This window comes from Delphinapterus leucas, chromosome 15 (assembly GCF_059928025.1).
Source record: "Delphinapterus leucas isolate spDelLeu-1000000601 "Yukka" chromosome 15, BTC_Dleu_Yukka2, whole genome shotgun sequence".
In the NCBI taxonomy this organism is placed as follows: Eukaryota; Metazoa; Chordata; class Mammalia; order Artiodactyla; family Monodontidae; genus Delphinapterus; species Delphinapterus leucas.
Genome location: NC_143143.1, coordinates 36,959,273 through 36,981,343, shown reverse-complemented (window position 1 = coordinate 36,981,343; position 22,071 = coordinate 36,959,273). Strand labels below are relative to the sequence as shown.

Below are 22,071 nucleotides of genomic sequence, written 5' to 3'. Positions count from 1 at the left end.
ATAAGAGCGAGAAGGCGGGCCTCGGGTCGCGCGGGGCCGAGCGGGAAGGACGGCGAGGCGGCCGGGAGGCTCCGAGTGGCGGCCGACATGTTCCGGGCGCCGGAGAGTAAGGGAGGCCGGGCCGGCTCCAGGTGCGGCGCGGGCGCAGCCACGGTCACGTAGGATGCGCGGGGGCGGCGGGGCGGCCGCGGTGAGCTCACAGAGCCGGGGCCTCCGGGGCCGGGTCGGGGAGGTGGGCGCGCCCGCGGGACCCGGAGGCCTGAGTGTGCCTCCCCGCGCGTCCGGTCCCAGCACGTGCCCCTTCATTGGCGAGCGCGCCGGAGATGCTGTCCGAGCCGTCTGCTGCGGGGGGGCGGGCGTGGCGGCGCTGCTGGGATTCTGGGGCCCTGCGGCGTGTGCGCGAGTGGATGGGCCTCGGGGCAAAGTCTCATCCCGGGAGCCCTCAGCACTGCCGCAGCCCGGGAGCCAGGCGGCGCCCTCCCCCACTTTACTGACAAGGAAACAGGCGGCACAGCAAGTGATAGAAGGAGTTTCGACTGGGTTTAAACACTCAGGAACACATAGCAGCGCGCTTACTTTCTTTTTAGCTTGTAGAGCAATGGGTATTGGGAGTCACAAAGAGTCGCCAGAGCTGGCAGTGTCCTGCCGCTGGAGGAACCAGCTTGCGTTGTCCAGCTGGTTCTTTAGCTGCCTAAGAGTTTTCTTTATTGTGAGCCTTTTCTGTGACCCAGCCCCACAATAAAAGCAGAAGAGTGTGACGTCTGTTGAGGTAAACAGTACATAAAATTAAAGAATTGTTTCGAGTGATAAAATCCCTGTAAATTTGAGGGAGTTAGGTCAGTATTCGGTAATACTCCTACCCAAATAATGAGTCCTTATCCCACTAACAGTGACTATTAATCATTCTCGTCTAGATCTGTGCTGATATGGGGCCAGAAGTATATCCTGGAGTGCTCAGAATGAGTCAGGTTTCTGGTGCCTGAAAGCTGCTGTTCTGCACCACCCACACCAGCTGGGCAAGGGCTGCTTCCCAGCACTTTCTCTGTTGTTCCCACTAAGTACACTCTTTCTTTGTTTACACAGCCTGGCACTGGATGCCTAGCAAACATTGGTCCAGTTAGCGAATAAGCACTGTGAGGAACGCTGATGTGAGGCTGACTTCCAAGCTGTAGGAGACAGTGCAGAGCTGGTGCTCTAAACTGATACCCACATTTCTTTGAGGCATTAGTTTTTGGAGAGGATAAGGAGAAAATTCTTCCTTTTAGGATGTTGGAGAAGGAAAACCCATCTTAATTGGATGATCGATTGGAAGCTCCTGCTTGGGATCAGTTAGCAGCTTTGTCTTAGAGGAATTGACTAGCTCGACAGGCCTTTTTACTTAGCTGTGAAGGGAATCAAGTGGTGGCTGTAAGATTACTGGGCCAGGTTTTCCTCTCTTAAAACCCTACTTTTGTTTTCTTGCTGAAGGATTATCTGGTGTTAAAGGGATTTTGAACTATAAAAGCATTATGCTTTAGCCATCATTAATCTGAGGTCTTTTAAGCTGCAGGATGTATATTTGTAAAGAATTTAATCTAGGTCTATTTTGCAGCTTCACTCCAAACCTGGCAGGTCCCCCATAGTTTTTCTGGGATACAGGAATAAGCTGTTGGAGGGGGGGGTCACAAGCATGGGTCCTTCCAGGTGAGCGTCGATGTGGCCTCTGCTGTTTCTGTGGTCCACTTGAGCTGTGTGTATTTTCTTATCATGTGCCCCTTAGTTTCTGTTGTGTACTTGGAATGTCTTCATTGAAATGTATCCAAGGGGTACTGAAAAAGGAAGCCATAACTGGGAGGCATCCCCATGTAGTGAGGTCATCCCCAAGACGTCTGAGCTACTGGTAGTCCCATCCCCCTCCTGTAATTAGGGTTGAAGTGATACCTGCACTTGATAGTGAGCCTGTGATGGCCGCCTTGAGCCATTGTTGGAGCTTCTGTTTTTATGGAAATGTCTATTTAACTCTCAGTCCGGTTTATTCGAGACCCAGCTTGTGTGATTTGCTTGACTACTGCAAGGCTGTGCGACCCTAGTGCCACCCCATAGCTTTTGTGGTGGAGACGCTTGCCACCTCTTCCCAGGAAACTTGGCCATTGTGTACGATAATCTCTCTGCTACAACATTCTTGGGCACCACTTTCCTTCCCTTCTTTTCAAAGTAAAGTAAAATAAAATTCAGAAAAGTACACAAAATAATATAATAACATATTTCCACCACCCCAAATTAACATTTGGCAGTTTCAAATAAATATCGCTTACCTCCTGTGCTGCAGTGGTTCTCTTTCCTCATGGAGACCGCAGACACAATTTGAGCCTTACCTATTCCAAAGGTGTCTTTGGAGTTCCAGTGACACTCAGTGCCTCTGTGGCATCACTCATGCAGAACATGGAAACTGCCTCTGCACAGCTCTAGCCTTCCCAGAAAGCGGGGAGCTTCGCCAGGCCCAGGACTTGCTCTTGCTTGTCTTTCCATCCACAGGGTCTGGTTGCAGGCCCACCCGTGGTAGGTGCTCAGGGAACATGCAAGTTAGAGTGAAGCAAGCGGTGGAGGCCAGGGAGAGGCGTGTATCCAGGGATGTGGAATGTGAGAGGAGAGAGTGCTGGGGAGCCTACCCCACATCTGGTCTGACAATTTGAGGGTTTGAAAGAAAAGCTGTGTTGCAAGTAAGTCAGTAAAATAGGAATTTTAGTTCATGCCAGTATGAGACTTGATGTTAAGCTCAGTTCAGTTCTGAGGATGGCAGATCTCAGAGATCCAAGCCTGTTGGACCTGCTTGAAAATATGCCAAGAAAAATCAGGAATGTCATTGTGTTGGGGCTGTGAGATTTATAATGGGTGTGGGAGTCAGATGGCCTCGGGTGTCCCCCACCAGAGGGCCTGACGTGAGGTCTTACTAATGCCTTTCTAATTTAAGTCTGGTTATTGGTCATTTTTTTAAAAAAGGTTTTTTCCCTTAAACCGAGTAATTTTTTTCTTTATCAAATCCTTAAGGAAATGCTAACTGCTGGACAGGCATCCCTGGCCCCTTCCTTCAAGCTGATGTGACCGAACCCATGTGGAAGGCTGGCCCACTGCGCACTCGGCTTGGGTGGCGGCTTGGGTGGTGGCGAGCAGCCTGCCTGCAGTCTCCGTCCCAGTGAGCAGGCACGCTGGTGGCCCTCGGAACAGACGAGTGCTTTCTGCTGTCCTGCTTTACAGCCAGAGAGCAGAAAACTCCGTTCCCTTTAAATTACAACGAATGATCAGCTCCCTTTCTAGCTCTGTTGAGGAAACAGCATGTTAAACATCCTGTTCTTCTAGTGTCTGCATCGCTTTTGTGTGGCGAGCTCCGCAGTTTCACTTCTTTCTAAATGTCTGGGGTCACAGGCAGTCCTCTTGCTTAGGACTGGTGAAAGAGCAGGGGCCACTCAGCAGTGTAAAACTCTGCTTTAAAATACGTTTGAAAATCTAGGTGTCCTGGGACTTTCCTGGCGGTCCAGTGGTTAGGCCTCCACGCTTTCACTGCAGGCAGCACAGGTTCCATCCCTGGTGGGAGAGCCCTGCAGTGTGGCCATAGGTTTCCTGTAAAGATGCATATGAATTCAGTGTTATGCTGCCCTGCTGAAGGAGACCGATGCTCTTGGGGTGTCAGGGAAGAGCTTTATGGAATTTTCTTAATTCTTCAGTTATTGCAATAAAAAGTGACTCAAGGTCCTGCTCATCCACTTCTGAAATACCCAGCCTCCAAGTGAATGGCAGATTCCCAAAGATCGAGACCACAGTAGATTCGGCTGGTGGTGACTGAGTGTAGGAATAGCACTGCTCTCTGTGGGTGTTTAATTAAAATCCACACTTGAAGGATGCCAGTGTGTGCTGGGGTGACACTCTGCACATGTGTTGATCTAAAGTGAACAGTGGTCCAGCTGGTGTGTTCTGATCTGTCTGATGTTTAACTTGTCATTGGTGGTACCAGACCTTGGGACTGGAAATCATCAGCCTGGTGTAGATTCCCAGGACTCACGTGTGTTAGTGGGGGTGGTGCTCCCCGTGGTCTGAGCTGACACTTTCCATTAGAAATGTGAGCCACATAAGGAATTTTAAATTTTCTAGTAGCCACATTTTAAAAAATAAAAAGATTCAGGAAAAATTAAGTTTAATAGATATTATTCAACTTAATATGTACAAAACATTATTTCAACATGTGATCAATGTAAAACATACAATTAAAGAGATATTCTGCCTTTTCTTCTTTGTGCTGAGTCTTCAAAGTCTGGTGTGTAATCTATACCTACAGCACATCAGAGCTCAGACCCCCATGTACAAGTGCCCACTGGCCACAGTGGCCAGTGGCTGCCCTTTTGAGGACGCAGCTCTCTGGGTCAAGCTTACTCTGTGGGTAAGTGGTGCACTGCCCCGTCGTTTCTTTCTAGAGGATGTTGAGGATTATTAGGGTGTAGTCTGAGCTCTGCAGCCAGACTGCCTGGGTCTGAGTCCTGGCTCTGCTACTTCCTGTGTGGCCCTGTCTTTAGCTCACACTCATCTCTGTGAAAATCATGCCTGCCTTAGAGGGTGGCCGTGTCAGGTCCTTGGAACAGGAGCTAGCGTGTATAAACGCTGAGGGAGTGTGAGCTACAACACCCAGCACTATTGTCTGCTAATTAAAGTGACTATTAAATTCTACTGAACTGGCTCAGTTTGCCTGTTTTATGGAAACTTTAATTTTACTAATGAGAGGTCACAGGAGTAACTACAGAGTATGCACATCTCTGGAGGTCTTGGCATAATCAAGGTGTGCAGAGAAAACCTTTAAGGGAACTCAAGGGCAAGGAGGGAGGTTTGTCGGCTGGCCAACGGCCATGAGCTTTTCGTGCCACGGTGTGTGGTTTTCCCACAGATGTCTGCCCTGTCTGGCTGTGCCACAGTCCCTGGATGGCGGCGCCGGGGCCATCTGTCGGTCCCTCACACCCTGTCTGCTTGCAGGGCCATGAAGCCCCCGGGAGGAGAGCAGAGTGATCGTCCAGAAGAAGCCGCATCTCCACGCAGGCCCGACAGGATGGCATCTAATATTTTTGGATCAACTGAAGAACCTCAGAACATACCCAAAAGGACCAATCCCCCTGGTATGGGCTTTTGACTCCTTAACCCTTTGGCCTCTACCTGTTCTCTTTTGTGCTGCTCTTTTGATAAAATTTTCCCTTTCTTTATATTGATCCTTTCAGATATTTTCTGGTGCAGGTTATCCCCTGCCATCAGAGTCCTAGAGTGGAAGGAAAGTTTTATCCTGACTTGTGCTTTGTGTCCTGAAGGTGGCTCGGTCATTTTGGAACTCCCCCTCATCTGTCACCAGATACTGGCTGCGTACAGGCACTGAGGGTACAAAGGCAGATGGTGGGGTTCTGGTTCCCACCACGGAGGCTCCCCAAATTGTCCCATGGACTCCTTGAGATTCTTGAAATTGCATACAAATTGTGCATTTAGAGTAGTTTTAATCAGATTGTTAGTGGGATTGAAACTAAAAAGGGTGGCTCAGCCTGGCACACATCTGTGTGGCTCCTCACTACTTACCCACCTTCTAATGGCTCCAGTGGGAGGGAATCTCAGAAGAGTGTTTCTCTTGGCTGATGGACGGTCCAGCTGAGCGACTGTACAGTGATAGTTACCTGAGGAGCTTTCCCCTGTCTGTATCTACGAGGGGAAGACAAGGTTTGTTCCATCCTTAAAGATCTGAGAGACCCAACACAGGAGTCAGAATTTCAGACAAATAACGAAATCAAGCAGAACCAGAGCTGGAACTGCTCCCTACCCCACCCCAATTCTGGGTACAAATATTGCTTGACAAACCTAGAGGACACACAAAGCAATAGATTCAAAAGCTAGTTTTTTGGTTGTTTGGTTGTTTTCAGTGGTTTGGGGTGGGGGGTAAGGAGGGGTGGAGGTTAGTGGTATCTTTGGATTTAGTTATAGCAGAGAAGCAGGTGGTTCTTGCTGAGTAACATTCTCCCCTACCCAGTTTGTGGGGGTGCAGGGCCAGGAGTGCTCAGCCCTGCTCATCCTTTGTACCAACGATGTGATGCGGCAGATAGACTCAGACTGGAGGCACTGGAGGTGGGTGCACCAGCAGCCATGGCTCTGGCTCGGCACCATGCGCGGCTGCAGCTGTCTCTGGGGCTTTGGGTTCTCTAGACAGTGTGGCAGCGTGGGGCGGCGCTGCTTTGCCAGGCCCTCAGAATCTTATGCTCCCCCGCCCATCTCGTGCCCTGTGGGCAGCCTGGGCCCCTCCTGACTGGAGAGTTAGAAAACCCCTACGTTGTGCACAGTGACAAGGTATCATGACAGCGACGGGACGCCCTGTGCCAAAATGTCTGCTTCTCATGGTCCTGTTGTTTGGGGTTTGTTTTCTGTCCTGCCAAGTGCTCTGTGATGATAGTTGAGCATTTAACAAACGCCGGAGTCCCCCCCTCTGCCTCCTCCTGTCACCCAAGAGCTCTTTCTAACTGATGAATGAATTACATTAAAAAAAAGAGAGAGAGGAAGGAGGGAAGAAAGGAAAGAAGGAAGAAAATCACCTGTGATGAATTTCAAGGGCAGCCCAGAAGGGAACCTGCTGGTATGTCCAGCCCCACAGACTCGACCCCGCAGACTCCGGGGAGGGCCTAATGGAGCACGTTCGGAGCAAGGGACTTGCCACTGGCCATCACTGGAAGTTAACCCAGGCTGGTCGGGTGCCGTGTTTCATCTATTCTTCTGGTTTAGACCTCCTCCTGACAGTGGTGATTGATACGGGTGGGTCATTTGGTGTTTGTCAGGGGCTGTGCTGGGTGCCGGTCTTCTCCACAGCTTAGGGGATAGGTGGCGTTACCCCCTTTACAGAGGAGGAAGCTGAGGCTTGGGGTTCACTGGCCTGCCTGAGTCCACAGCTCGCTGGGGTGGCAGAACTAGCCTTTGGATGCAGGTTTTCCTGACTCCAAAGCCCGTGTTCCCAACTTACCTCCTGAATATATCAATTGGGGTAAATTTCCTGAAATGGAATTGCTGGGTCAGTTTAAAATGATGGTTCTAGGGCTTCCCTGGTGGCGCAGTGGTTAAGAATCTGCCTGCCAGTGCAGGGGACACAGATTTGATCCCTGGCCCTGGAAGATCCCACATGCCGCAGAGCAACTAAGCCCATGTGTCACAACTACTGAGCCTGCGCTCTAGAGCCCGCGAGCCACAACTACTGAGCCCTCATGCCACAACTACTAAAGCCTGTGCACCTAGAGCCCGTACTCTACAACAAGAGAAGCCACCGCAATGAGAAGCCCGCGCACCACAACGAAGAGTAGCCCCCGCTCACCGCAGCGAGAGAAAGCCCGCGTGCAGCAACGAAGACCCAACACAGCCAAAAATAAATAATCATAATATAAATAAATAAAATGCTGGTGCTTCCACTGGTCTTCAGACGTGTGCTCCAGGATGTCTGTAGCGCTTGCTCCCCACGCAAGGTGCTGTGCCTTGTGATTTGGTTCTTTAAAAAGTATATCTTGAATTTATTTTTCTTCAATTATGAGTGAATTGAGCATCTTTTCCACCTTCATAGCCAAATTCATCTTTCAGGTAAAATGTTGAATAATAGATGTGCAGTGTGTCTGTTATTTTACTTTTCATAAAATTCAAAAACAGAACTGTGTTGTTTAGGGTTGGACATATACATGGTAAAACTACAAGAAGTTTGTAGTTTCCAGAAAATTCGGACACAGAACCACACAGGTTTTTGGGAGTTGATAGCATTCTGTAAGACACGTGATCGTCTGTGATCGTTACTTGGGTGTTTGCTTTATTTATATCTTAGGTACTTATCTGTGTCATGTTTCATAGTTTTTAAAATGTTTTTAAATGAGCAGTGCCTTTAACCAAAAACTTGAAATTGAGTTACTTTTATTTTTATCTTGCATTTTAAAATAAGCTGAATGCGATCTTAGAAAGAATTTACTTAAGCATGACCAGCAACAGCGTGGTAACAAGCAGCGAGGGGTGACCTCGGGCAGCAGCTTTTCTCCACTTTGTAGTCCAAACATTTCTGCTGACGACACCCTGTTTGTAACAGCAGCCCAGCAGCATGACTGGGAGCTTCCTCTCCACGCTCTGCTCTGCCCACTCCACGTGTCAACTCACTTATCTCACCAATGACCCCAGCCAGGTGCTGTCAAACAGTTGGTTAGCGGCTGAGCAGGATCCCGCCTGGCACTGGGTCCTGACCCCATGCTGTGCCGCCTACCCCAGCCCGAGGGCTGCGGGTCCCTGGGAGGCTGGGACTGGGGCTGGAAGGCTTGTGATCGGCCTCAAACGACACGAATGTGTGCATCTTCCTGCAGTCAGTCCCACCCATTCTCTAAGCTTCTCCTGGCCCAGAAAAGCTTCCAGGGCCAGGTTCCCGTCCTTGTGGAGCTGTGCTTTGTGTCCCCCAGACAACCAACCGGCGTCCCAAAAGGCTGGTCAAGTCTGAGGGCTTGCGAGGGGACAAGCGCCCCATGGAGCTTCCTCCTCCTTGGAGCTCCGTGCTCCTCTCACGGTGCACTGTCCCCTGTTCTAACAGTATGGGTTATTACAGCCAAGAAGTGACTGTTTAAAATTGAATTTCCTGGAGACAGTCAACAAAGATCACAACTATAAAAATGAATATGTTTAGCAGTCCTAAGCCCCTGCACCACAGCCACCCCATTTCCTGAGCAGACACATGGCCCCCAGAGGGGAGCACTTTGCAGGGAGGAAAGTGGAGTAACCAATGCCCTTTATTCACATACAGGTGGATAAGAATACCCTTCCTTTTACAGTAAGACGCTGTGTGCTGTCTAGATCGTTTTGTGCCTTTTTCACTGAACAGTGTCCAAGGGAAGCTTCTTTAGCAAATGCTCACTGAGCATTTATGTCCCCAGTGTTGTCGTAAGCATTTGACACACAAGCGGCAGTGAGTCACTGAATCCCCCCACAGCGCCGTGAGGAAGGGCCTTGTACAACCGCCGTTCAAAGGGTGAGGAATGTGGGGCGTACAGGGGCCGAGCAACTTGTGTCTGGTCTCATAGCCATTTGTGGATGCACCTTCTTTCTTCTGTAAGATTATAAATCTTAATGGGCGCTTGGTGGAAGGGAGGCGCTGGTTGCTGAGTGCAGAGGGGGTTGGGCTGGCGGCATGTGCTAGCATCTTCCTGTTTAACGTCGGCATTTACTTCTCACGTCCATGCCTTAGCCATCAGCTTATAAGAACTTACATCTGAGGGCTTCCCTGGTGGTGCAGTGGTTGAGAGTCCGCCTGCCGATGCAGGGGACATGGGTTCGTGCCCCGGTCCGGGAAGATCCCACATGCTGCGGAGCGGCTAGGCCCGTGAACCATGGCTGCTGAGCCTGCGCGTCCGCAGCCTGTGCTCTGCAATGGGAGAGACCACAACAGTGAGAGGCCTGCGTACCGCAAAAAAAAAACAAAAAAACCTTACATCTGAGGTGCATATTTTCACTGTAGCTCATCAAATCATTTCTGTTTGGCAGCAAAGATGTTAAATGTCTGTAATTCAGTGACACATCTAGCTGTCACTGGAAGTTCCAGACAGATTGAGGTGAGGAGAGTAGTCATTCTCAGTAAATGTTGTTTTCCAGATTACAGGTTTGCCTTGAATAGGGCATGTTATTAATTCAGTTCTGTCTGTCTGACCTCAAAATTTAGCGGATGTTTGCTTTTTTTTTTGTGGTACGTGGGCCTCTCACTGCTGTGGCCTCTCCTGCTGCGGAGCACAGGCTCTGGACGCGCAGGCCCAGCGGCAGTGGCTCACGGGCCTAGCCGCTCTGCGGCATGTGGGATCTTCCCAGACCGGGGCACGAACCCATGTCCCCTGCATCGGCAGGTGGACTCTCAACCACTGCGCCACCAGGGAAGCCCTGGGTGTTTGCTTTTAATCTATGAAAGAACTTTTCATGGCTTTAACGTAGAAGATTCTTCAGCAGGAAAACATGAAAAGTTCAGGGTTAAGGAAATTCTAGAGGGGAAAATGCTGTTTTATGCCATCTTACTGTCTCACTCCTAGCGGCAAGCCCGGGACAGCTCAGTTCTCGTGAGGCCCCAGCTGGCCCCCAGAAAGGGGCTGGGTTTGACATGGGTCTTTAGGGATGCTCGTCAACCTGATCACCCCACCCTTGTTGGCCTGAATTCAGGACTGGCACTGCGGTGAGAGGAGGTCTCTGAAGTCACGAGTGTGGAGGGTGGGTGGGGTGGATGTTCCGGGTTGCTAACCATCCTGATTTTTTCTTCAGGGGGGAAAGGAAGTGGTATATTTGACGAATCCATGCCTGTGCAGACTCGACAGCGTCTGAACCCCCCTGGTGGGAAGACCAGTGACATTTTTGGCTCCCCAGTCGCTGCTACTTCACCCATGGCACACCCAAACAAACCCAAGGTATGGACTGCATACAGATAGCAGACATGAGAGTAAGAAAAGCAAAACTTGAGCCGGGTACTCTTAAAAAGGCTCTGAGGCAGGTGTGACATGTTATTAGGAAGAGACAAGATGGGTGACATTGCTTTTCCTGGCTGTAGTCATTGGTCACCGAGTTTCAGAGCTCTCCTGGGTCATCAGAGGAATGTATTCCAGCCTCGTGATGACTCGAGCCTTGGGGGTCGCTGGTGGTGGGGGCAGCCCACTGCAGGTAGGCCACTGCCGTTCTCTGCACATCATGGATGGATGCTGAGGATATTTATAATACTGAATGTAAAACAGGGGAGTTCACCTCATAAACATTCCACTATTTTTAGTGGTCATCAATCAATAAGTACAGTAACTGCATCGGATTAAAATTCACCAAATACTTAGAATTTATGGGTTCCTGATAATTTTTTTTTTTTTTGCGGTATGCGGGCCTCTCACTGTTGTGGCCTCTCCCGTTGCGGAGCACAGGCTCCAGATGTGCAGGCTCAGCAGCCATGGCTCACGGGCCCAGCCACTCCACGGCATGTGGGATCTTCCCGGACTGGGGCACGAACCCGTGTCCCCTGCATCGGCAGGTGGACTCTCAACCACTGCGCCACCAGGGAAGCCCCATGGACCATCTTTGAATTCTTATCAAAACAACCAAGCCTCAGTCAGACCAATCCTCATATCAATCAACACCACAACACCACAGGGGTTTAGTCAGAGTAATATAAGATATAGGAAACTACATGGAGTCAATACAGGGAGATCTTAGTAATTTTTAAAAAGACTGAGGATTGCAATCCCTATCAAAGTTCCAACAGTGGTGTGGTTTGGTTTTTTGGTTTGTTTTTGTTTGTGGTGTTTGTTTGTTTTTTTAAAAAAATGGAAAGACCTATCCTAAAATTCATATGGAATCTCAAGGGACCCTGAATGGCCAAACAATCTTGAAAATGAAGTACAAGATTGGAGGGTCACACTTCCCAATTTCAAAGCTTACTACAAAACTACATGAATCAAAACAGCATGGTGCTGGCATGTAGACCAACAGAATAGAATTGAGAGCTGAGAAATAACTCACATCTGTAGTTCATTGATATTTCCACAAGAGTGCCAAGATCATTCGTGAGGGGAGAGCGGTCTCTCCAACAAATGGTGCTGGGAAATTGAATGTGCACATGAGAAGAATGAAGGTGGACCCTTACCTTACACCATGTACAAAAATGAACTCAAAATATAGGGACAGATATTATTCTTGGATTCGGCAGTGGTTTCTTAAATGTGACACCAAAAACAGGCAACAAAATTTAAATAAATAAGTTGAACTTCCTTAAAATTAAAAACTTTTGTGCATCAAAAGATACTATCAAGAGAATGAAAAGGCAGCTCACAGAATGGGAGAAAGTATTTGCACATCACATATCTGACAAAGATTTGCTATCTAGCCAGAATATGTAAAGAACCCTTACAATTGAGCAACAAAAAGACAACCACATTCAAAAATGGGCAGAGGCAAGGGGGAGGGATGGCATGGGAGTTTGGGGTTAGCAGATGCAAACTATTACATATAGAATGGATAAACAAGATCCTCCTACTGTATAGGATAGGGAACTATATTCAATATCCTGTGATAAACCATAATGGAAAAGAATATGAAAAAGAATGTATAACTGAATCACTGTGCTGTACAGCAGAAATTAACACGACATTGTAAATCAACTATACTTGAATAAAATAAAATTTTTTGAAATAAAAAGTTCAGAACCAGAAAAAAGGAGGCAAAGCATTTGAATAGACATTTCTCCAAAGAAGACACACAAATGGTCAATCAACATATGAAAAGATGCTGACCATCCTTAGTGGGGAAATGCCAATCAAAATCACAATGAGATACCACTTAACACCCGCTAGGATGGCTATTATCAAAAAAAACAGAAAATAAGAAATGGTGAGGCTGTGGAGAAATTGGAACCCTCATACACTGCTCTTGGGAATGTATAATGGTTCAGTCACTGTGGAAAACAGTTTGGCCGTTTCTGAAGAAGTTAAACATAGAATTTATCATATGATCCAGCAGTTTTACTCTTAGATATATACCCCCAATTGTGCAAACAAGAACTCAAACAGATACTTGTACACTTAATTTTAATAGCATTATTCACAATAACAAGAGTGGAAACAACCCAAGTGTCCATCGGCAGTTGAATGGGTGAACAGAATGTGCTGTGCTGTACACATGTGATGTTATATTATTCAGCCCTAAAGAGGAATTAAGTTCTGACACACAGTGCAACACGGATGACTGTGAGAACATGTGCTGAGTTTAAACTTGACTACGTGTTAAGACATTTAAGGAGTCATTAATTTTTGCAGTTGCGAGAGAGTTTTTTAGGACATTTTAAAGAGCCACATCTTGAAATATGTATGGATAAATGAAATATGGGATTTGCTTTCAAATAATCCCACTAAGGAGTGGAGGGCTGGAAGTTGGGAGGCATGTGTGGCTGAGACCAGAATGGAGGCAAGCAAGCTGATGTCACTTGCTGTAGAGCAGGTTACCTGGGGGCTCACGGGGCTCTTCTCTCTGCTTTGTTTATGGTTAAAATTGTCCAAATAAAAACTTTTTAAAGGTAAAAATAGACCCAGGTCATCCACGCTTTTCCCGTCATCTGCCTGCGCGAGGTAGGAGGTGTCCGAGTGGCTGATTGACCTGGGTTTGCCTCGTTACAGGACCACGTGTTCCTGTGTGAGGGAGAGGACACACTGGACCTTAGAGGTGAGCTTATTTTCTGTCCCTTCCCTGGGGCCCACGCTTTGCAGAGGCCGCTGGTGGGTGGGGAGGGAAAACCCGGTGCCCCTGCAGCCTGCTGGTGAAGACAGCAGAGTTGTGATTGCGGGAGGGTTTTGTGTTGGAAGGAGGCAGGGGAAATGGGCTCAGTTACTTCTGGTGACAGCATTCCCACTTTTCTGCACCTCCTGTCAGTGCTGGTCAGCCTGGGCCTAAGGCCAAGGCGTCCTCTTCTAGGAGCTCATCTCATGTAGTGAAGGGCAAGGGTCCAAAGCCTTCAATGAACTTGTGACCAAGGGCAGCACTTTCAGACCTGGCAGAAGAGAGGGCGTGAAGGAGGGGAAGACGGGTGGGGGGGGTGGTGGTGAGGAGGAGCAGTGCGGGGCTGTGGTAGGGGCGGGGCTCCCCCCTGATGGATCTCTCCGCAGTGAGCCACCCCGCTCGTGGGCTTGGGTGTCAGGCCCAGTCAGTCCCCCATGGTCCTCTGAGCTGACTGCAGGCACTGATTTCTGCCTTCGGGTCACCATTTCCCTTTGTCAGTTAGGAAGAGATGGGAATTCGTTCATTCAGAAAGTCCAGAGTAACCTTGCCTTGCCTTGCTGGGCCCCTCACTTAAGACGAGCTCACTTTGAGGACGTTTCCTTTTCATACTTGAGGTGGGATGGAGGGGAGGGGAGTCCAGCAAGCAGTGTGGAGATAACCCCTCAAGGATTTTTCCAAGCGTGTTTCAATACAAGCCTGGCTTCAGCCCAGTCCTGGGGCAGGCAGAACCTGCTCTGCTTTCACATTTCCCCGGACGGCATGCCCTTGCCCGTTGGGTGGCAGGCAGCCTCTAACAGGACGCTGTGCTGACTTTGTCCCGCAGCCACAGCCAGCGCCTCCCCCAGACAAGAGCCGGGTGAGCCAGGTGGCCCGAGAGAAGCAGCCCGCGCCCAGGAGCCTGCGCCCACCGTTGACAGCCATGAGCCCAGGCTGGGCCCGAGGCCTCGCTCCCACAACAAAGTCCTGAACCCGCCTGGAGGCAAGTCCAGCATCTCCTTCTACTAAGATGCTGCTGCGTCCCCCATAGCCAGACAAGAAACTCGAGAGATAGGATTTCAAAATTATAGTTTCTTTAGCCTGAAGGAGCGGGGTGGGGAGAGGGTCTGTTGGGTGGACACCTGAAGCTGCTGCTCCGGCTCCACTGCCATCACGAGAAGCCAGAGACCTCGCCTCCCAGAAACCAAGGGAGGAAACGTGATCCCTGGTGTGAGAGGAGCTCCGGGGTGGGTGGGCAGGGAGGTGGTGCCAGGCAGGTGCGCCTGAGGTGTGGGGTCTTCACGTCCTTGGTGTGTTGGCTAATTGGGTATCTAGGAGTCACTAACACAGTAGCAGAGTTTAAAGCCTTTGAGAGAAATCCAGAAACCATGTGTCCGTTACTGTGGGATAGAAGAGCAAGACACGCTGAAACCCTAGTGGGGTGGGGAGGGTGGGTATCTGGATAGACCCCTCAGATCCTGATGCTGTTTACCCTTCATGGACACAGTCTCTGTTTCTGGGACTTCGGCCCCAGTGTTTTTCACTTCAGTTCCACAGATTTTCTTGAAACATCTTCATTGCTTTTCCTCAGCAGCTGTCAACAAAAAACCAAAATGTTGTTCTCAGTCTGATGCTTTATGGAAAGATTTTGTACCCTGATCTCCCAAGGTGCCCCGCTTCTGCCCTCTCAATCCTTGGCCAGATCTTAAGTAGAAATCTCTCCCTTTCATCCACGAGAGACTGGTTTTGGGCTCTTTACAGGCAGTTTTGCTTGTGAATTGTTCCTTTTTTCCTCATCAGCCTTAAGTCTAGGCCTTTGCTCCTCACCAATGATGTGGACAGTTCCCTTCACCAGCAACACTTCCTATTTACAAGGCCACTAACTTCTATAGGACTTTTAAACTACCCAGATATATCCAGGTAATGGGATTGTTTAACTCCTTCATGTGTCTTCATTTATATTCCTGCTGACAGTGGGAAGAAGAGATGCTTGAGAACCGTGGGTTCTTAGGTTTGGATTCTGTCATAATAGCTCAAGACCTGTTCTCAAGTACCAGCTTTACATCAGTAACTGTTGACTCTGGTCTGTTATTGACACCTTTCTAGAAAAAAGTCTGTTGCTCAGGTACACCAAAGAGGAAGGAAAGTGTTCTTAGGCCACCCTTTATAAAGCTTTGCAGAACCTCTGGATCATATTCACAGTTTCCAGATGAGTCTTAGAGACCTTAGGCCAAGAGATTAAATAGTTTGGCAGTAAAGTCTCAACTGGCCCATTCCATGGTATTTGCCAGCAAAGATAATGGGCTGGCAAGAATCGTGGTGCTGTAATCTGTCGGGTGGAAGTTTCTCCCATTGAGCCTCTAAAGGGCTACGATGTCGGTTCCTGTACTGCAGTCATGTGGGACCAACAGTCTGGGTTGGAGCTACTGGTACAAGTGCCTACAAAGCTAATGCAGGTGCTAAAAATGTCTTCATCGTTAAAATGTAGTCACACTTCTAGTGGCCTGGACGCTCAAGTGCCTACAGGAGCTCCCTGCCAAGCTCCACATCCTCCACGGGCGCTGGGGGGGTTCACACGGTGCTTTGCCAAGCAAAGACACTTTGCTTTTCTGTCCCCCTGCTGACTTTGGAGCCAAGAAACACTGATTCTATGTGACTCTCAAGTGCTTCCTATCTCCTCCATCCTTCAGATGGTCATTTATAGGAAAGTTGTCTGGAATTCATTTTTTTCCACATTAAAAAATGTCATAAATGGTGGTTAGCTTTTAAGCTCAAACACACTAACTTGTTTAACTTACAATAAGATGTTCCAAAGGTAGAAATGAACTGCTATTTATAACTTTTTTTTTTTTTAATATACAAGAAAATGATTTGTGAATTCCAAATTGGATTGCCAAGAAGACCCTGACATGCTGCTGGCCCTCGGGGCTTCAGTCTCACCGTCAGTTACATGAGGGGAAGAGCTTTCTAGATCTCTCCCCTGGCAGGGACTTCCGGAGCAGAGCTGGGGTTAGAGGCCTGGGGGAAGGAGGAAAACAACCAGAGCAGAGCCTCTGGGCAGCCGTGACCACATCACCTTATTTTTGTTCCCATCTTCCCTCTTCCTTTCCCTCCTTGGGGCCGTGGGCATGGATTTAGAGAGCCCCGAGCAGTCTGGTCACTGGGAGGAGCAGCAGAAAAGTTTTTGCTCGTTTGAACCTGATGGGGGAGGCCACTTGCATTTGGAAAATGCTCTGTACATTGGGGACTGCCTGTATTTGGAAGCTTCATTAACTCTTAGAATCCTTTTCTCAACCTCCAAGCTGCATTGAGAAATTACTCATCTGTATTTTTATTAAGCCTTAAAACTTTATGTGCATTTGGTGCCAACTTTTTGTAAAGCTGTATCAAAAACAACAAACCTGTGCTCACATCTCGATGTAACTTTGGGAGGAGCATTCTGTTATTTTTACAAGGCAGGAGTGGGTGTAGCCGTTGAATTAAACTTAGCAGTCACGTACTCAGAGTCTTTGCCTATTGGTTGTGTGCACAGTGTGTGTGCATGCGGGTGGGTGGGTGGACATGTTCACGTGTTTCCTCCACGTCCATTCTCCAGAGTGCCTGAACTCTGCTCCTTCCCTTACAGCTTTTCATTGGTTGATGGGGTTTGCCTTTTTTTTTAAACTAGAAGATGCCAAAATTAATCTTCTCAAAGTTTATGGATTTAAGGTTTTTTCATTTGAAAACCAAAGACTTGGCTTTGAATACAATGGACAGAAATGTGGCAGCGTTCTTTTAGTTTACGTAAATTGAAGGTAATAATTCTTTTTTCACTTAACACCACTTGTTTTCCTGAAGAATTTGCCTCTGAGTTGACTTTGAAACTTCCACGAAAGCCTGACAGTGAGTAGATGAAGTGCTGAGCTATTAGAATCTGCCTATAGATTCAGGTCCTGTAGAGAAAGCATAGATTTTTCTTCTTTCTTATATATTAGCTATTTTCATATGTCCTACAAGCAAACTTAATATCTTTATGTGTGTTAAGTGGACTCAGGGTGATGGAGCTTCTCAGACTGCCTGCCTGGAGAGCTCCACTAGAGGAGGCTTCCTTCTAGAAGACTGCTGCATCAGGGCCAGCTAACTGGACAGCACTTCAGAAGGAAACCCAGCATGGGTGACCTGACACTGTCTTCACTTGTTCATCTGAGAGCATGTTCCCAGAACTGGGCTAGGCACTGGCACCAGTACATCACCTATTTGTAGCAGCTGCTCCAGCTGCAGGCAAGCACTGAGGTTTTGGAGTGTCACAGCCTGTTTGTCTCCAGAGGTCAGGCAGTGGCTGAGTCAGAGGAGCAAGGTGGGCTCCCCTGCATTATGGTGAAGAAGTGGAAGACATCTAAGGGTTCCCTCTTCAGGTCCTGTGCCTTGTCCAGAAATACATGGCTCTTTGGACAGAGCGTAACTTGTTCTAACATCTTTGTGAATTGAACCCTGCAAGGATGTCTACACCTCCTCCTATATTATCCCGTTTGTTTTTTTCTGAACTCGTTATATTCTTAATCCTTAGCGTTCTTGGAGCTCATGAATGAAATCTTCCTGTTCTGTGTGTGACTACAAAGTGCTATCTAAACTTGAACTTAGGAAGAAATGAGAGGGACATTACAGGGACCTAGGTGAGTTTTTAGCAGGCATTAGGGGTGGATACTTCGAAGTTAAAGTATTGATAGAACTTTTGAAACCTGTGTGCCCAAATTACATTTTAGGGTCTTGTAATGAGAAAGAGAAAAAGTTGAATAGCGAATTATGTTTACAAATTGTAAAGGAAGCAAGTTCTAATTCAGTTAGCTTGAGCTCTCAAGAGTGTACTAGTGTTCTTCAGTAAGCATCAAGAATTATCCAGCATATCATTTTGTTAAAACTCCTTTTTCTTTAACCAGTTTCAAGTAACAAATCTGCCCATACATGTTAGTGGTAAAAACTAATAAAGTTGATGACAAGTCAGTTGGCCTCTGACTGGTAGTGGTGGCTGGCTTACTGTATTTGCTATTTTAGGAACTGAAAAGGGGCCATATTTCTTGGAAAGGCTTAGAGCAGAAGTCAGAAACATTCCCCAAAACATTCACCAGCTTTCTCTGTAACTTGCTTACCAGAAGAAATTATACATTTCATGTTTGTCCTGGCTTATTTTGAGAATATAAAACAAGTCTATATTGCATGCTTACTATTTGCTAGAGATTGTACTAAGCCTCTTTTGTGATCTTCATAGCACTCCTAGTAGGTTGGTAATTGTTTTAGGCTCAGTTTTACAGTTAGCTAGGATCAAAACCCAGGCAGTCTGAATGTGAGACTGAAACCTCAGATCGTTTCTTAGTGGGGTGGGTGAGCATCCGTACAGCACAGTACATTGCAAGGGGAAAATTGTGCAACAGTATTTAGGGCATCACCTGCAGGAACGTTCATTGGTGCAATCAGGTTAGGATGAACTCCCCTTGAAGCATCGCATCAGGTAAAAGGCAGGGGTAAGAGCATTTCTGTTAACACTAAGCTGTCACTCATGGGTTTATGATCAGGATTCATGCCACCTGTGTGGCCCCCAAAGCTGAAAGTGTAAGTCTTAGATTCATGGTGTCCTCAAGGAGAAAGAAAATGCAAATCAACTGGCTAAAAGTGGAAGAAATAAGGGCCTATCAAAACTGGTAGAATATAAGAAAGCCAAACAGGACAAATGGAAATTAAAAATATAACTGTTGAGGGACTTCCCTAGCGGTCCGGTGGTTAGGACTCTGCGCTTCCACTGCAGGGGGTGCAGGTTCCATCCCTGGTCAGGGAACTAAGATCCCACATGCTGCGGGGAGAGGCCAAAAAAAAAAAGTTGGAATAAAAAACTCAGCGTAGAGGTTAGACTACACATAGCTGAAGTGAAACTGGGAAATTTGAAGAAGTTATGCAACATCAGGACACAGAAGTGGACCAAGTGAGAGTTTGTTACTGGATTTTAGGATGAGACGGGCAACTTGCATTTAATTGGAATCCCAGGAGGGACCATGGGAAGCACAGCCGCTCTGAAGGGAGCTCTGAGTACCAACTGTGTAGGAGTACATACTGTTGTGCAGTGAGGCTACAAAGGCAAGTCACATTTAACCAGGTCAGCATCGCGGTCAACTCCGGAAGGGAGGGAGGGGCGCACAAAGATAACGGCCATTTCTTTGGAGGGTAGGGTGGGCACACGGACGCTCGCTTAAGTCTAAACCGTACAAAGTCATTTGTATATACTTAGGACATAACGCTGTCACTTTGTAGAAGTCCACGCCTGCGTCGTGGGAGCTGGCAGACAGCTGCTCTGACGAGACTGACCGGAAGCGCTCCCAGCCCCGCTCGGCCGAGCTTCTGGCGCGGGGACTGGCTTCTTCCTACGTTAGGACCCCTGCGACCTCTAGCTGCGTGACGCCGCGGGGCTCCGACTGGACGGGCGGGCACCGCCCCCACTGTCTAGGGGGCGGGACTTCCGGGCGGCGGGACTTCCGGCCGCTGAGCGACGGGTGCAGCATCAGCATCAGCATCAGCTGGCGGCGGCTGAGGCGACAGCGGCTGCGGCGCAGGCAACGGGCCGCGGCCTGCGGACTACGGGCAGCCGGAGCGGGCGGGCGCGCCGGCGGACAGCAGGCCGCGCTGGCGGCGGCGGTGGCCGCGATGATGGAGATCCAGATGGACGAGGGCGGCGGCGTGGTCGTGTACCAGGACGACTACTGCTCTGGCTCAGTGATGTCGGAGCGGGTGTCGGGCCTGGCGGGCTCTATCTACCGCGAGTTCGAGCGCCTCATCCACTGCTACGACGAGGAGGTCGTCAAGGAGCTGATGCCACTCGTGGTCAACGTGCTCGAGAATCTGGACTCGGTGCTCAGCGAGAACCAGGAGCACGAGGTGGAGCTGGAGCTGCTGCGCGAGGACAACGAGCAGCTGCTCACCCAGTACGAGCGGGAGAAGGCGCTGCGCAAGCAGGCCGAGGAGGTGCGTGGGCCGGGAGGCGCCGGGGCCCCTCCCGGGGACCCCAGTCCTTCCCGGCCCGGGGACCCCGCCCTTAGCCCCCGCCGTGCCCGGGCCCCAGCTCACGCCCCGCCCATCCCACCAACGCCCCCGACGCCGAGCCCGGCCCAGGGGCTGATGCCTGGCTCCCCCATCCTCCTGGCCTGCTGCTCCAGCCAGGAACCCTAGCCCTGAACCACCTGGCGTCACTGGGGGACCTTGCATCCTAAACTGCCTCAGGCCTCCTTCTCCCCTCCATACCCACTTCTCATTGCAGACGCCAGTTCTTTTTGCTTTTGTGTTTTTCCGCAAACGTGTCCTAGACCCCAGTTACAACTTCTGGTTGCTGCAATTTTAATTTTAATTTTAAACCCTTCCAGAAAGGGGATTTCTGATCTTCTTATGGTTCTGCAGCCAGAAGAGGTGTTGTCAGATCTTTGCCTTATCCCTAATCCAATGTTTTGATGGTCTGTGACATGGGTGAATTTGGTGATTGAGGTAAACACATTACCAAAGCCACAGTTAGGCTGCTCCTCTGGCACCAGGTGAAAGACTCCAGGTTTCCGGAGGTGATTTCTTTGCCCTGTGGTTCCCTCCGTTGGGAATATTGTTAGCTTATGTGGAAAATGCTGAGAAATTCCACTGTGGCTTCTGAGGAGTTAAAAGTAGAATTTTGAAGTATTTGATCGTGTTTTAGGATACCTCCATAACCTGGAAATCACTTATTTGTGAACCAGTTAGAAGAACCATGCATTGCAGGGAATACCACTTACCTTCATTCATTCACTATGAAATATTTAGCCCTGTTGTCAGACCCAGGTGGATTCAGGGTACCTGGGTTCTCATTCCTGCCTTGCCTTTGTGACCTTGTCCATGTCGCCTGCCCCCCTCTGGATTTTGATTTTCCTTCAGTCATATGAGTCAGTTGCCCTAGATGATCTCTAAGCCCTGACATTCTGTTGTTCCAGGCATTAGGTGATGGCTTTTTGGTTTATGAATGGGAAGTTTCTTATTAAATGAGCTAAATTCCTTTTTAACTAATTTGGATTAACACATTCTTGATTTTAGTATTGAAATGGAAGACTGTTTCAGTATTTTGGCTTTTTCTTAAGCTAGGGCAGTTTATGTCCTCCTAGTTTGGTTTAAAGTGTGTTTATAAAAATTAAGAGTGCCTTGTATCGTTCCTACTTACGGTGCTTTATGTTGATCTTGGGTTTTTTCATTCATCTGTCAAGAGGCTCTTGCCTATTGATTGGGGTGCCAGGCTCCACCAAAACTGATTTAGAGCTCTCAACTTAAGGGAGATGCAAGAGCTCGTAGGATTTTAGAGTTCAGAGTGGCCATAGGCATTTACTAGGGAAAGAACTGGCCCCAAGAAGGAGTGGGGGTGGACCAAGGTCACATGCTCTAGAAAAACCAGGCCAAGACGCAGTCTACCCTGACCCCTGGATTGGGCTCTTCGTTCCACTGCTGTGGGAGGTCAGAGAGCGTACCCCCAGAAGACGAGCTCTGGGGCTCCCCTCACTGGCCGTGGGGCAGTGGCTGCCTCCCTCATGCTGGGCAGCACCTCCCACTTCTCTGACTGCTCTCAGCGGCCATTTGATGCCTAACTGAGGTTTTGAGTAGGTTTGTTTTCTTTCACTATGTACCTATGTGGTCAATATAGTGGACGAGAAGGAACTAAAAGGAGAAAGATGGACAACCTTAAGGCTAAGAATCATAACCATCTACCTTGAAAATTTGCTCTGCGTGGATGAAGCCCCTGCTCTGCTCTGCATGGTTCAAGTACAGCCGCAAGCGAGTGTCGTTCTGGCC

The 22,071-nt window shown here is 48.7% G+C and overlaps 2 protein-coding genes across 3 annotated transcripts in view; both read left to right on the top strand.

Moving 5' to 3' along the window:
- Positions 1-23: 23 nt before the first annotated feature.
- Positions 24-16,753, top strand: JPT2 (Jupiter microtubule associated homolog 2). 2 transcript variants are annotated; one of them, XM_022594480.3, is made up of 5 exons: positions 24-131; positions 4,996-5,135; positions 10,294-10,436; positions 13,179-13,224; positions 14,102-16,753. In XM_022594480.3, exons 1-5 carry the CDS (start codon positions 88-90, stop codon positions 14,281-14,283), a joined length of 555 nt encoding a protein of 184 aa, XP_022450188.1. In that variant the 5' UTR covers positions 24-87; the 3' UTR covers positions 14,284-16,753. The 2 variants fall into 2 exon arrangements, with proteins under 2 accessions (XP_022450188.1, XP_022450186.1); XM_022594478.3 differs by having other exon boundaries at positions 61-131; positions 4,910-5,135.
- Positions 16,754-16,870: 117 nt separating this feature from the next.
- The window catches only part of MAPK8IP3 (mitogen-activated protein kinase 8 interacting protein 3), a 50,387-nt gene continuing 45,186 nt past the window's right edge, over positions 16,871-22,071 (top strand). Inside the window, 1 exon segment of the mRNA XM_089896405.1 lies at positions 16,871-20,241. Within this exon segment, the coding sequence (XP_089752531.1) occupies positions 19,924-20,241 (318 nt within the window). The 5' untranslated portion in view covers positions 16,871-19,923.